General features: G+C 38.5%; 1 protein-coding gene across 4 annotated transcripts in view; it reads right to left on the bottom strand.

Annotated features, from left to right (window-relative positions):
* The window catches only part of RIC1 (RIC1 homolog, RAB6A GEF complex partner 1), a 53,465-nt gene that overhangs the window by 19,200 nt on the left and 19,990 nt on the right, over positions 1–14,275 (bottom strand). Inside the window, exons 1-7 of one of the 4 annotated variants that reach the window (XM_021379273.1) lie at positions 9,290–9,506; positions 6,699–6,806; positions 5,502–5,644; positions 5,138–5,274; positions 4,187–4,278; positions 1,129–1,217; positions 152–296 (exon numbers count right to left, since the gene is read on the bottom strand). In XM_021379273.1, the coding sequence (XP_021234948.1) occupies positions 152–296; positions 1,129–1,217; positions 4,187–4,278; positions 5,138–5,274; positions 5,502–5,644; positions 6,699–6,736 (644 nt within the window). In that variant the 5' untranslated portion in view covers positions 6,737–6,806; positions 9,290–9,506. Of the gene's footprint in view, positions 1–151; positions 297–1,128; positions 1,218–4,186; positions 4,279–5,137; positions 5,275–5,501; positions 5,645–6,698; positions 6,807–9,289; positions 9,507–14,275 lie in introns of those variants that run through there. The other 3 variants (XM_021379270.1, XM_021379272.1, XM_021379271.1) reach the window with 3 other exon arrangements.

Raw genomic sequence — 14,275 nt, 5'->3', positions numbered from 1 at the left:
ACCACTACAAAACTCCTAAGTAACATTCAAAGGAATTATAAAAGAAAAAGATCAAAAACTAAGATAATGCATTAGTTTCCAATTATCTTTATTAGACAAATAAAGCGTTCTAATGTAATATTTTAAAATTTAATGAGAGAAAGATACTCACGCAAAATCGCCTCCTAAAGTACAAATAAGCTGAGCACCAAAAACACTCCATAAGGACAAGCCTCCACATTCCCAGGTCACCATAACAACACAGCTATCAGGTGACCATCTGATTAGCTTAACAGGCCCCGTTTTATTCCAAATATCTGTTTAAAAACAGACAGTAAAATACCATGTGAAAAAATGTCATGTTCTCCAACTGCTCTCATCTCAACAGTAGAAACCAAAACGTAGAGAAACAAGTAATTGATTTTCCCGTAGCACTTCATTGCATTCATCCACATGAATAAAAAACAAACTAAAAAACTCTTGCAACTTCTTCCTCTGGCACATCACATGACTGTAAAATTCTTATTTACCTATTTTTTATTCTTTTTTGGTTGAAATTTACAGGCATACACATTTTCAGTTCAAGACACAACTCAACCCTTTTTATGTTCCTCACTTATAAGCCTGCAATACTTCCCCCTACCCTACACTTAAAATTCCACTGGGTTTTTGTTCACTGCAGTTCTGGCAGGGGATTGCTGGATTACTCAAAAAAATATTTTCTGTAATCTTAGGACTCTGCATGTCAGTTGTTTCGAGTTAACTCTTGCCTCTTTTATTACATTCGTTATCAGTTTTGACAATAATCTCTCATTTTCTTAGTAAGTAATGGAAAAGTGATATAGAGATGACACATTGGAACTACTGAGACCTGCAACACTTCAACAGGCACAACATGACAGCAGCATGATCTTTAAGCTATAGATTCATTCCAAATAAAAAAACTCACATATGAAACAACCAAAAGTCAATTAAAAGCAAGGAGCAAAAAGAGCAAATGCACAAGAGTAATTCAGTACACATGTACAAGACTATCTAACAAATGCCATCCATGATAACAGAAAATAACAGTTTTTAAGTAGATAAAAATATGTTTTTTTTCAGTACCCAAAAAACAGCTGGAAAATTCTAGCAATAAAATCGGCTCACCAGGATATTGTTTCGGTGTTAGCTCCAACTTATGAGAAAACTGCATGGCTCCAGTGGTGGTATCTATTGTGTAAACCTGCACAGAGCCACTGGAAGAGATTACAAACACTTTAGACTACAATCCATTTGAATTTCTCATCAATTTCAAGATGCTAATGAAAGGTGCTATACCTTAATTTTCATACAAAACTGTTTTCTCACTAACTCAACTCATCCAGATACAACAGAACAACATCTTTACAAACCTGTTGCACAGTATGTAGAACAGACATACCATGTCAAGTTACACTTGTATGTATATTTAGCTTATAAACATATTTTGTAAAGTGCTTTAAGAAGGCAATGGAGGACCAGGAAAAAAAAAGTATCACAATAATTAACACACCAAGACTTCTTAATTCTCTGTAAACATACATGTAGATATAATCCACACATTTCTATGGCTTCCAACTGCATTACAAGCTGTATGAGTAAATTCCATTTTTACTAGGTGCTAGGGTTTCATCAGGAGCATAGCAGTGCAAACTAAGATCTATGTATTACAGTAACTGTTCTTCAAAGGCAAATACACTGTGTTATTACTACTAGAATAATACTACTTCATAAGACATTTGAAGACCTATATGATCACAGTCATAGAATCATAGAATCATAGAATGGCCTGGGTTGAAAAGGACCTCAAAGATCATCGAGTCTCAACCCCCTTGCTAAGTGCAGGGTCGCCAACCACTAGACCAGGCTGCCCAGAGCCACGTCCAGTCTGGCCTTGAACTCCTCCAGGGACAGGGTGTCCACAACCTCTCTGGGCAACCTGTTCCAGTGCATCACCACCCTCTGAGTGAAAAACTTCCTTCTAATATCTAACCTAAATCTCCCCTGTCTCAGTTTAAAACCATTCCCCCTTGTCCTATCGCTACCTACCCTCATAAACAATCTATCCCCCTCCTGTTTGTACGCTCCCTTCAAGTATTGGAAGGCCACAATGAGGTCTCCCCAGAGCCTTCTCTTCTCCAAACTAAACAAGCCCAGTTCCCTCAACATTTCTTCATAGGAGAGGTGCTCCAGCCCTCTGATCATCTTGGTGGCCCTCCTCTGAACTCTTTCCAAGAGCTCCATATCCTTCTTGTGCTGGGGGCCCCAGGCCTGAACACAGTACTCCAGATGGGGCCTCACAAGAGCCAAGTAGAGGGGAACCACCACCTCCCTCTCCCTGCTGACCACTCCTCTTTTAATACAGCCTAGAACATAGTTGGCCTTCTGGGCTGCCAGCGCACACTGCCGGCTCATGTCCAGCTTCTCATCCACCAGGACCCCCAAGTCCCTCTCCGCAGGGCTGCTTTCAAGTACTTCTTCCCCCACGTTGTATAAATTTCTGGGATTGCCCTGGCCCAAGTGCAGCACCCTGCACTTGGCCTTGCTGAACCTCATTAGGTTCTCATGGGCCCACTTGTCCAGCCCGTCCAGGTCCCTCTGGATGGCTTCCCTTCCTTCCAGTGTATCGACTGCACCGCTCAGCTTGGTGTCATCTGCAGACTTGCTGAGGGTGCACTTGATTCCATCGTCTATGTCATTGATAAAGACATTGAAGAGCACCAGTCCCAGGACTGAGCCTTGGGGGGCACCACTTGTGACCGGCCTGCACTTTGACATAGAACCATTTATCACAACCCTTTGGCTGCGACCAGCCAACCAGTTCTTAACCCACAGAACAGTCCATTCTTCAAATCCATACCTCTCCAATTTAGAGAGAAGGATGTGATGAGGGACCCTGTCAAAGGCTTTGGAGAAGTCCAGGTAGATGACATCCATCACCTTCCTCCCATCCACCGATGCCGTCACTTCATCGTAGAAGGCCACCAGATTGGTCAGGCAAGATCTGCCCTTGGTGATGTCTCGGATCACCTCCTTGTCATGTATGTGCCTTAACATGTCTTCTAGGAGGATCTGCTCCATGATCTTCCCAGGCACAGAGGTGAGGCTCACCGGCCTGTAGTTCTCCGGGTCATCCTTTCTCCCTTTCTTAAAAATGGGAGTAATGTTTCCTTTTCTCCAGTCACCGGGGACTTCACTGGACGGCCATGATTTTTCAAATATGATGGAGAGCGGCTTGGCAACCACATCAGCCATCTCTCTCAGAACCCTAGGATGGATGTCATCCGGCCCCATGGACTTCCACACATTCAGTTTCATGAGGAGGTCTCGAACTTGTTCCACTGTTACAGTGGGGCAAAATCCGCTCCTCTCACCCACACCTCGAGGTTCAGGGTCCTGGCAGACACGGGGAGCCTGACCACTAGTGAAGACTGAGGCAAAGAACTTATTGAGCACCTCAGCTTTTTCCATGTCTGAGGAAGCCACTTCTCCAACCTCATTTATCAGAGGGGGAACACTCTCCTTGACTTGTCTTCTCTTGCCTATCTACCTGTAGAACCCCTTCTTGTTATTTTTACATTCCTAGCCAAGTTTAGCTCTACCTGTGCCTTGGCTTTCCTGATCCTATCTCCACACATGCAGTCTTATGAAATACTCTGAAAAAAAACCAATATATATTTTTTAAAGCTACACCATCTAAAACACTGTTATATAGAAGGAACTTGAAAGAGCAGTAAATAAAAACATCTACTTTTTTTTTTTTTAAGTTTTATTTCTAAATATTCCCATATTCCCATATTTTGTCCCAGGCAACATTTTTCCCAATCAAAACAGATCTGTCAGTTCGCTACAAAATGCTACTTCCATTCAGTATTATTACAATTAACTGCTTAAAATTGACTTTATAATCCTGCTTTGAAATTAACTGGGACAGTAGCACATTTCCAGTCCTTGCTAGTAGTCTAGACACTTTCCTTCTCCCCAAAGCTGTAAAAAAGCATCAACTGCAATTTCAGTTCAAGCAGGCCTTCTCTCCTGATTTCTTGACACAATATAATATACTAGGAAGACCAACCATTTTCATCCTTAAACTTCTGCAACACAAGTTGGTAAGAATAAATAAGTACTTGTATTACACAAGGAAATATATAATTTTTCTCCACTGACCCACTCTTACAAAACTTACTTGGCACATCCAAACGCCATTAGTCTGTATTTGTTATTCACTGCCACGCAAGTTCCATCAACCACATCTTGTGCCCAAACACCGTGGAGCTGCTGTAAAGAAAGGAAGTCATAAAATTTTGAGTTAAATGGTGCTTCCTTTCTTAATAGCCACTTTCTACTCATGTGCTACCTATGCACACCACATAGGTGATTTGCTACTTGATATCCCAGCTACTACATAAAAACCAAGGATGGAAGCAAAATACAAAACAGGAGGATAAAATTCTCATCTGCAACAGCTGAAATTGTAAGTATTGTAAGACTGTGAAGGAGTCTGGGCCCAAGTAAATAAATTCTTCTGGACTTTTTGTAATTAAAATAGAATAAAATAGCTCAGCTGGAAGGGACCTTCTGAGATCATCTAGTCCATCTGCTGATCAGATGAGACTGAACAATGAAATGTAGTAAGGTTTGTAGGCTGAGCTACAGTAAGAAAGTGCTTAGCTTAGAATAGCTTCCAGCAAACAAATTCAGAAATATGCTTGTCACTATGAGAAGAGTTAGACTTGATTACAGCTGAAAGCTAGAAATAGCTACAATATTTTGCCACAGGAGAAACCTCTTTGCATCACTACACTTATAACTAGTAAACAAGCTGTCTGTCACAGACAGTAGTAAGACCTCAGAACTATGATGACATTCTGAAACAGACAAACAAAAATAGAATTTCTACCTGCTACTAATTACCTTCTCTCACAGACAGGTACTGCCCCTAAAACACCTAGTTCAAATATGCATTTGAAATACAGTACTGCTCTTATGTTAACTCTTAAGCCTTTTTTCTTTTTTTCTTTTTAATTATTTCTTTGTAGCTGAACAGAAGTTAGAATAGAAAGCTAACTGGGAGGTGGAGACCAGGGAAAGGATATCTATTGTAGAATATGTGCTATAAATACTAAACGGAATATACCTCAGCAGTGAATCTACTTGACATCGGTGTAATGAAACCAACTCTGCCGTCATTAAAAACAACTGCAAAACCATCAAGTGTGGCACAGTACTCCATATCTCTGATGTAAACATCTTCAAATCCCAAAAATGAACCTGCTGAGAAAATATCACTGATTTAAAAATATGTCAACATGGTGATAATGCAAACCAACAACATTTCAGTTATTTACTACTGCACAGCAAAAGCTAATTTAAACAGGCTGTTTTGTCCTCATTTAAAAAAGGCAAATTTTTCTCATCTCTGCTTCAAATCTGGCAGTATTTTATATTAGACAATATCTCTTCAATAATCACCAAAAAGACCACACAATACATATATATACCTCTAGAAGACTGCAAGTCCACAGAAAAAGGAACTGTGCACAGGTTGATGGCCTTTCTTCCATTGGTCATACCATCCCAGTGAACAAGATGGAGAAATCCATCAGCAGTAGCAACAAGTAGATCCTCTAACGTGGACTGCAAACTAACAAACGTATTTGTAATTTTCTTTAAAATCTGTAACTCAAATCAACGTCACAGAATTATCAAATAGCGTAACAAACATCACATTACTGCCTTTTGCATACGTAAGTTGGGAAATTATATCAATTAAGTTATAATTGAATTGCATAAGCCTTTTAGACTGTAGGATACCAAGCTTATAAAATATAGTATCTCTTTGTAATATTCCAGGAATCAGAAATTATTAACAGGTCTGTATCATCAGAGTAATTGTTTAAATGCTACATGAACAACTGTAGATGTAGATAACACTCATACTAATTTTGAATAAACGTAAAATGCTGCAGACAATTATTCATCCGTAGCAGAAAATTACCAGCATCACCAAGGCCGTAAACAATCCACAATGCTTCCTGTGCTCTCATTAAGATCATTAATCCAGCAGATATTGGACTTCTCCTAAGTAATTCCCAAAACTAAATTCCCAACCACTGAAATTCTGAAAACTATTGTTAATCTCTACGCATGTAAATAACAACCTGAAGCTTCCTAGGAAAGCTTTTTCCAACAATAACTACACATATTTCAATATCCATTTCCTCCTCTGAAGTCTATTTTCAATTTGCATTTTGTTGTTTTTCCATCCCATCCCAATGCTATGCAGTTTCACCAACTTATGTTACGTCTATCTACAGAGAAAGACAAACCACAAAAATTTGAGGTAAACAACATCTTTCAGATGAAATGTCTGCAGACAACTGGAGGAAATGCTGAAATTCTGCCTACAGTTCTGCTCTAGTGTACCTATGTCTCCATGAAATATCTAATCCATACTTTGAGCCCATTTACAAACACATTTTATAGTAATGTAGTATTGAATATAAATGTATCATGTACGTTTTTTTACATAGTGTCGAAGTATCAGTATTGGCAAGCACAGAAAGAAAGAGTTCCTAAACAACAATTTACTTTTTCACCTTCTCAAGCTTTCTAAAGCTTTCTATCCATTTTGCTCTTATCTTTTCAACAAGTAACTGCTATAAAGATAGAAGTTCTAATGCAATTAATGAACATACCTTGTGATAGAAGCTTGCAGGTCCAACACTTTCTTCATTTCAACATTTAAAGAAGGAGCACACTGTTCTTCTTTATAATGTGGGGTTCCCTTTACATGTGGGCTTCCTCTAAAACAGAAAGAAACCCAAACATTGAAACAAGATGCCAGTCAAAAGAGGTAAGAGTTATTTTTACAATTCTTACCGATTTTTTCTTCTGTATATCAGACATTCACCTACTACCTGTCTACAAGCAACACAATATATAAATAGGTTGCTCTGAAAGTAATGCCTCCTATTTATTTCCATGGAAACTACAACAGATACAAAGAGCACAATAACACTATTTGACAGAGAAAATTCTCAGCTAGCAAGCACTAGTTTTCAACAGAGTCACCACCATTTGCTATGCAATAATGCCTGTGATGCACAAGAGCCTGCACTGTCACACTTTTAAAAATTCGCACTAATATAGGCATCCCACTGTCACTATTGCCACTGCTGAAACGCACCATCTACCTCCTCACTGTGCTCACATTGACTGTTTGGTCTCCAGAAACATTAAGCAAGTGTCAGTGAATGTCAGCAGGTGCCATTTTTTCCACGAGGAGGAATTCAATGACACACCTTTGCTCCATCTGCATTTCCATGTCCGACACCATTTTGACAGACTGCCCCTCTGCTGCCATCTGTCACACAGCAACAACATGTAACAGAATACTGTTGGGAAGGTTCAATCTCTACTGCCATGCTACTAACAACTACCTTGGACACCAACATAATAAAATAGGGAGTATTACTTTAAGAACAACCCTTGCAGAACGTACTTTTAGAGCAAAAATTGTAATCGGTAGTATCATCCTATATGTCTGCAAGGAGTATGTAAGCAAACTAAGACAATGAGCAGACAATGAATGTTACAATTGTGAATTCATTCTTTGTCAAAAAGCATTGCAGGTTTATAGACTGTAAATACTCAGGTTTCTTCACCCTCCTTTTACCAGATCAATGTTTCCATCATTAATTCCTCACAATTTAACAGGCAGACACTTATTATAGTAATTCATCTGACTATTCTCCTACAGTAAATTATCAATAAACCTTTGACCTACCAATAAAAGGGAAAAAGATGACTGAGAACTTCCTTAAAACAGACCATTAAACTTTATCAGCTTCTAGACAGTGAAAGCTTCTAAAGTATACTTTCTTCATTTTAAATTTCACAATTTATTCTCAAACTAAATATAACATCCTTATTTGTCTAGTTTATTCAATGTGCTATACGTTCGGTTAATCAAAAAACAAGAAACTTGACTTAATGTAAGTATAGTGACATGACATCATCCTGTGCCGAAATGAGGATTACACAGGTAAATAACCTCAATTATGCATTTCAAAGGCATTGTAGACAAGTTAGAGTTTAGTCTAACATCATTAGTTGGAAACAAATCTATGTCATCTTGGGTTTTAGCTAAGAAAATACTTTACCCTACATCAGGGCAGCCAATGCAACTACATGAGACATGGCAGAAGACAAAGCAGCTGCAGTTTTTGAGAAGTTCAATATCACAGTAACACCTTAACTTCCTTCCTGACTTTTTTTATCTCAGTTGGTTTTAATTTCATTACCATTTTATAGCAAAACATTGAATTCAGATAAACTGTTCTTTGACATATACTACACCTATTCTTAAGCAAAGCTAAAGATGTATGCTAGCTGAGGTAAGAGAAAAGCAACCTTTGACAAGGTAAAGTTTACAGACTGAAATACTAACATGTTCTAAGAATAACATTATGGGGGCCCTGAAGAATTACAGAAAAAAATAATAATTCTGTAAGGTTAGTTAATTTAATGCACACAGATGGACTGACAAAGAATTTGACTAGTTAATAACATTATTGTTGTGGGTCTTTCTTTAATCACTATGCACTTCTTGGAAGTTCCACCTGATTTATCCTCACACCTTCCAGAATCAGGTATTTCAAAGATAAAAAAAAAATATAAAAGCTTAGTTCCTTCAAATCTCTGTCACTACCTGCAATGTATGATCCTGGGGATTGGAGAAGGGGACAGAAAACTACTAGAAATCACCAGCTGTTTGAATATATGCCTTTCAGTCCATGTGGACACATTCAGACAGACTGCACTCAGGCAACATGACAGAACCATAGCTCATTAAGAATCAGTGGCACAACTCAATCTTCTAATCAAACAAAAAAATTGATAGAAAAAGTTTGCGTAACATGCAAGTGTTATTGTAACACGCCATGTAACTCTAACTGACAGGTACATAACCAAGTATAAATAGTGATTTTGTGGAGGACAAAATACAAGCCAGAATGGGAACACCACAGCAGAAAAGATGTTTCTTGTGGGAAGATAATATTTCAAAAGGGCAAGGTTCTTTTTCTTTAAATGCATCTGATAAAAATAGTTTGTAAGAGTATTTCAGATTTCAGTTTTATGAGGTCATGTCAGCACATTTGTTTCAAACTGTAGAATACATCTTTCTCCAGTGAGTCACTATCATCCTGATTGAAACTCAAAAATTTCAGTATTTTATTATTACCTATGATTACATCAAATTCATCAGTTCAAAGTAAACTCTTACCATGGGTGCATGGAGAACACAGTACACTCTGTTCACGCAATCCACATCTGCATGAGTCAGCCTTACTAGTTAAGCCACTCTGACCTTTAAACAAAGAATTTGCTTTGCTGACTGAAGCAGGAAAGAATGTTTGGTCTGGTTGCCACATCAGCATCTGCTACTGTTGTATCCAAATTTTAAGTAACTCTCTGTTGTGTAAGAACTGAGAGGAATGGACACATTCCAGTAACCAAATAGTTACACGTAAAAAAAAAAAAAAAAAAAAAAAAAGCATTTCACTTCTGTTTCTACTTCAGTAGGGAAACAACCAAAACCACCTTCATGAAGTTAATGAACCTGTGTTTGAAACAAGGAAGAAACAGTAAGTGAAAAACTAAGTGAACTGCAAGTGAAGCAGTAGAAAATCTTTAGTCCGTCTTTCACAGTTCAGTCTTAATTCCTGTATGTAGCTGAAGTATCAAAACATGTTTCTCTAGACCTTAATTCATTTATTTTAAAGATACTGGCCGCATCTGTTAACATAACTAAACTTCTGAATAAGTCTCTTAGCACTTAGAATTGAGAAAAATCTCCCACTTCATCCGTGATCCAAGAAAAACCCAGATATAGAATCATTTTAGTTGGAAGGGACCCTTAAATGTCATCTAGACCAACTCCCCTGCAATGAGCAAAAACACCTACAGCTAAATCAAGCTGCACAAAGCCCTGGACTGCCTGACCTTGAATGCCTGCAGGGATGGGACATCCACCACCTCTCTGTCTAGCATGTTCTAGAGCCTTACCAATCTTACTGCAAAAAACTTCTTCCTTATATCCAACCTAAATTTTCCTCCCTTCAGTTTGAAATCATTTCCCCTTATCCTATCATAACAGATCTTGCTAAAGAGTCTGTCCCCTTCTTTCTTACAGAGTCCCTTTAGACATCAAAAGACCACTATCAGGTCTCTCCAGAGCCTCTTCTTCTCCAGGTTGAACAGTCCCAGCTCTTTCAGCCTGCCCTCACAGGGAAGGTGTTCTATCCTTTGGATAATTTTTGTGGCCGCCTTCTGGACGCGCTCCAACAGGTCCACATCTCTCCTTTACTGAGGGCTCCACATCCAGATGCAGTACTCCAGGTCAGGTCTCATCAGTGCAGAGGGGCAGAATCACCCTCCTTGACCTGCTGGCCATACTTCTTTATATGCAGCTCTGGATATGGTCGGCTTTCTGGGCTGGGAGAGCGCATTGCTGGCTCATGTCCAGCTTGACATCCACCAGTACTCCGAAGTCCTTTTCAGCAGAGCTGCACCCTATCCTTAGATTCCCCAGCTTGTACTGATAGCTGTTGCTGCCAAATGCAGTGACAGAATGTGCAAGAGTGCTATGTGATTTGTTTTTTAAAGGGAGAATACAAGTCTTTTTGTGATGTTTCAGATCTTGAAGATCAAGATGCATTTTTTCTTATCACCACATTCATTCCCTGTTCCATATTTTACATTATACTCTAGATGCTTATTCACAGAAAACTAGCATTATATGGTTTAACAAAGCCTCCATAAGATGTTGAAGATCTAAATAACTAAATCTCACGAATCACTTTTAAAATAAGGGTATAGAAATATGGTAAATATAATTTCCCCTTTTCCAAAACTTACTCACTAAGCTTTTCTCACATTAACCTCCTGATGTAGATTTCTAATCTGACTTTCCCCAAATTAAAGAGAAGCATATAAGTAAGCGAACTGCTAAAATTCTTATCATGAAGTTACACTGTGTTGTATTTATTTGACCTTGCAGCGTGAAGAACTGGCTCTTGTGCAAAGTAATACTTTGATTCTGTTAGGAAAACTATGTTGAAAAAACAAAATCCAACACTGACAAAATGGAAGAAGGTACTAAAAAGCAAAACAAAACAAACAACAAAACCAACCAACCCACCAGTGTCATCAGTTCCCACAACTCAAAGCTGCTTGGGAAGCAGTGGAGACACTAGTGAAAAACATCCAAAACTCTAGACTGGTTCATTAGGAAATATACTTAGAACAAATAACTGAAACACACGAAGTATTTTTTTATACATATTTGGGACTATGAACTTCTTAATAGTCCCTGCTAAAATGGTTCCTTCAGGAGTACATTTAAAAAAAAAAACCTGATGTTTCAGCTATTAAAAGCAATAAGCAGTCCTGAAAAAACTAGAGTAAACAACGTTTGCAGATGAATTAATATCACCATCATCACCTTTAAATGTGACTCTTCAATAACAAGCCACTGTCTACCATGCTTTTATGATCAGTTCTGAAATAAGCAGAACAAGTTGCACTATGAGCTTTGATTTCCATGTAACACTAATCTTCTGACCTCTAACAGCTTTATCTCCACCAGATACTGCAGCCAGACATCAGCAGATGAAATATGTCTGGCTTAACCCACATCTATATGCATACAGTCAGAAAAAGCCAGACAATCAAAGCTTTAAAGAGAGCATACGGAAATAACTATGAAGAATGAGGAAGGATCTAAAAAGTAATTCTCCATACAGCCCTTTCTACCAAAGTGAGTAACAAGTTTTTGTGGTTTGAGAAGTACCGTAGTGCAGCTGATGCAACAGAAGGAAGAGATGCCATGCAGAAGAACTCTGACAAACTCAAAAGGTGAGCCCTCGTGGATCTAAGGAGGTTCAACATAGCAAAGTGCAAGGTTTTGCACTTGTGTCGAGGTAATCCCAGATATATACACAAGCTGGGAGAAGAACTCCTTGAGAGCAGCCTTGTGGAGAAGGACTTAGGGGGGTTCTGGCTGATGAAAAATTTAACATGAGCCAGCAGTGTGCGCCTGCAGCCCGGAAAGCCAATGGTATCTAGGGTTCCATTAGAAGAGGGGTGGCCAGCACAGCAAGGGAAGTGATAGTTCCACTCTATCTTGCCCTTGTACGGCCACATCTGGCATATTGCCTCCAGGCATGAGGCCCTCAGCATAAGAAAGAACTGGAGCTGCTTGAGTGGGTCCAAAGGAAGGCCATGAAGAAGATCCAAGGGCTGGAGCATCTCTACCATGAAGACAGACTGAAGGAACCAGGCTTGTTCAAACTGGAAAAGAGAAGGCTGCGGGGAGACCTCACTGCAGCCTTCCAATATTTAAAGAAAGTTTACAAACACGACGGAAACATTTTACATGGGTAGACAGCGATAGGACAAGGGGGACTGGATTTAAACTAAAGGAAGGGAGATTTAGATTAGATGTCAGGGGGAAATTATTCACTGAGAGAGTGGTGAGGCGCTGGAACAAGTTGCCCAGAGAGCCTGTGGATGCCCTGTCCCTGGAGGTGTTTAAGGCCAGGTTGGATGGGGCCGTGGGCAATCTGATCTTAGTAGCTGATCTAGTGGCTGGCAACACTGCCTGTGGCAGGGAGGTTGGAACTCGATGATCCTTGAGGTCCCTTCCAATCCAAGCCATTCTATAATTCTATAAATGACAACTACCCAACATACTAATCAACTATTAATTTTAAAAGTGAAATGGTGTAACAAGTTATTTCAGTTTCAAAGATTTCTTAATTGCTCCTGGGCTAGCAAATGCCACAAAGTTTAATAAAACTTTACAACTAATCTAGTCTTAAATACACATTGTCCAATCAATACCAAAAACAACTTTGTTGTTTTAACAAGGAAAAACCACACACGTAAAATTTAGTGCAACCTTAATTCCCAAGAACAACTATTTAGTAAGTTCATTAACTGTATACCTCATCAGTAACCCCTGCAGAGTTTAAAGTTCAAAATGTTTCTGCACACTAATCTTAACTGCACTGAATCAGGTAAAAAAAATCCCCACTGATGAAGTAATCTATGGCACCTATAAACAGTCTTGCTGAAGGAAAAGTTTTGAAAAATGCCGAAAAGAGTAGGACACAAATACTCTAACCAGATATACAAGCATTAATCCAGTAATATGAACTGGAATATAAAAATTAGCTTGTTAATGTGCTCATGTTGGTTAGAACATGTAATTCAGGCCTGATTCTATATCTATGGCCCTTAACTCCCATGCAGGCTCCACTTGAGGAAATGAAGAAATATGAGACAAAAATAGCCTCAGCATTAAATCACCACACAGTGCCTTTTCAGTTACAAGTCTTACTATTTCTGCTGAAATTCTGAACTGAAATAATTAACAGTTCAGTAAAGTCTCCACTGTGATGGCATTCCATGTCATCCCTGTGAAACAATCTGTACAATATCTGTACAAATTCCTTTGTAAATTCCTCAAAAAATACTGTCACTCATGTGACACTATTTACTTAAGTGCACTACTAATTTTAAGTGTATCACATGTAGAGATTAATCATATTTTACCATTCTATTATTTTCACTATTTCATTATTTTGTTTGTATTAATTTTAGTAATATGGTGGTAAAATTAGACTGAACTAGTTAAATCAGGACTTTGTACTTGTGTTCACTTCTGGGAAGTATCACAGAATGTGGGCTAATGGCCAACACTGATTCTCTTCCAAGTATGCTATGAATTGGAGAGAGGTTTTTAAGAGCTGGAAAAGTAAAATAGCCTGAGGTAGTCTACTTTACCTTTTTCTTTTTTCTTTTTAATTTAATGTGTTTTTAGTCAAATGGATTAAGCAGGACTAAGCATTTATTCCACAGACTAGCAAGCTCCAGCAAAGTATCAGCAGAGCTGGAAATACTTCTTCATCAGAAAAACTTCATCTCATAACATTCTTAAAATATTAGAGTTAGACACACCAACAGTAAAACAAAAAATAACAAACAAAAACAACAAACAGCGCTATCAAGGGACTCCAGATAAAATACAAAAACCTTCCTTTCTCCTTTGGAAAAATATTCAGAATTCACAATAGAATGCTGCTATTATACTGCAAGCATTAATTTTATCACTTGAAACTGATTTTAGCTTGTATATAAAATGTGCGTAAAGGTGAAAAATGTCTAATCCGTTACAATACCTACTTCAGTACATTTGAAACCAAAT

This window comes from Numida meleagris, chromosome Z, assembly GCF_002078875.1.
Source record: "Numida meleagris isolate 19003 breed g44 Domestic line chromosome Z, NumMel1.0, whole genome shotgun sequence".
Lineage (NCBI taxonomy): Eukaryota > Metazoa > Chordata > Aves > Galliformes > Numididae > Numida > Numida meleagris.
This window is presented reverse-complemented; position numbering and strand designations above follow the sequence as displayed.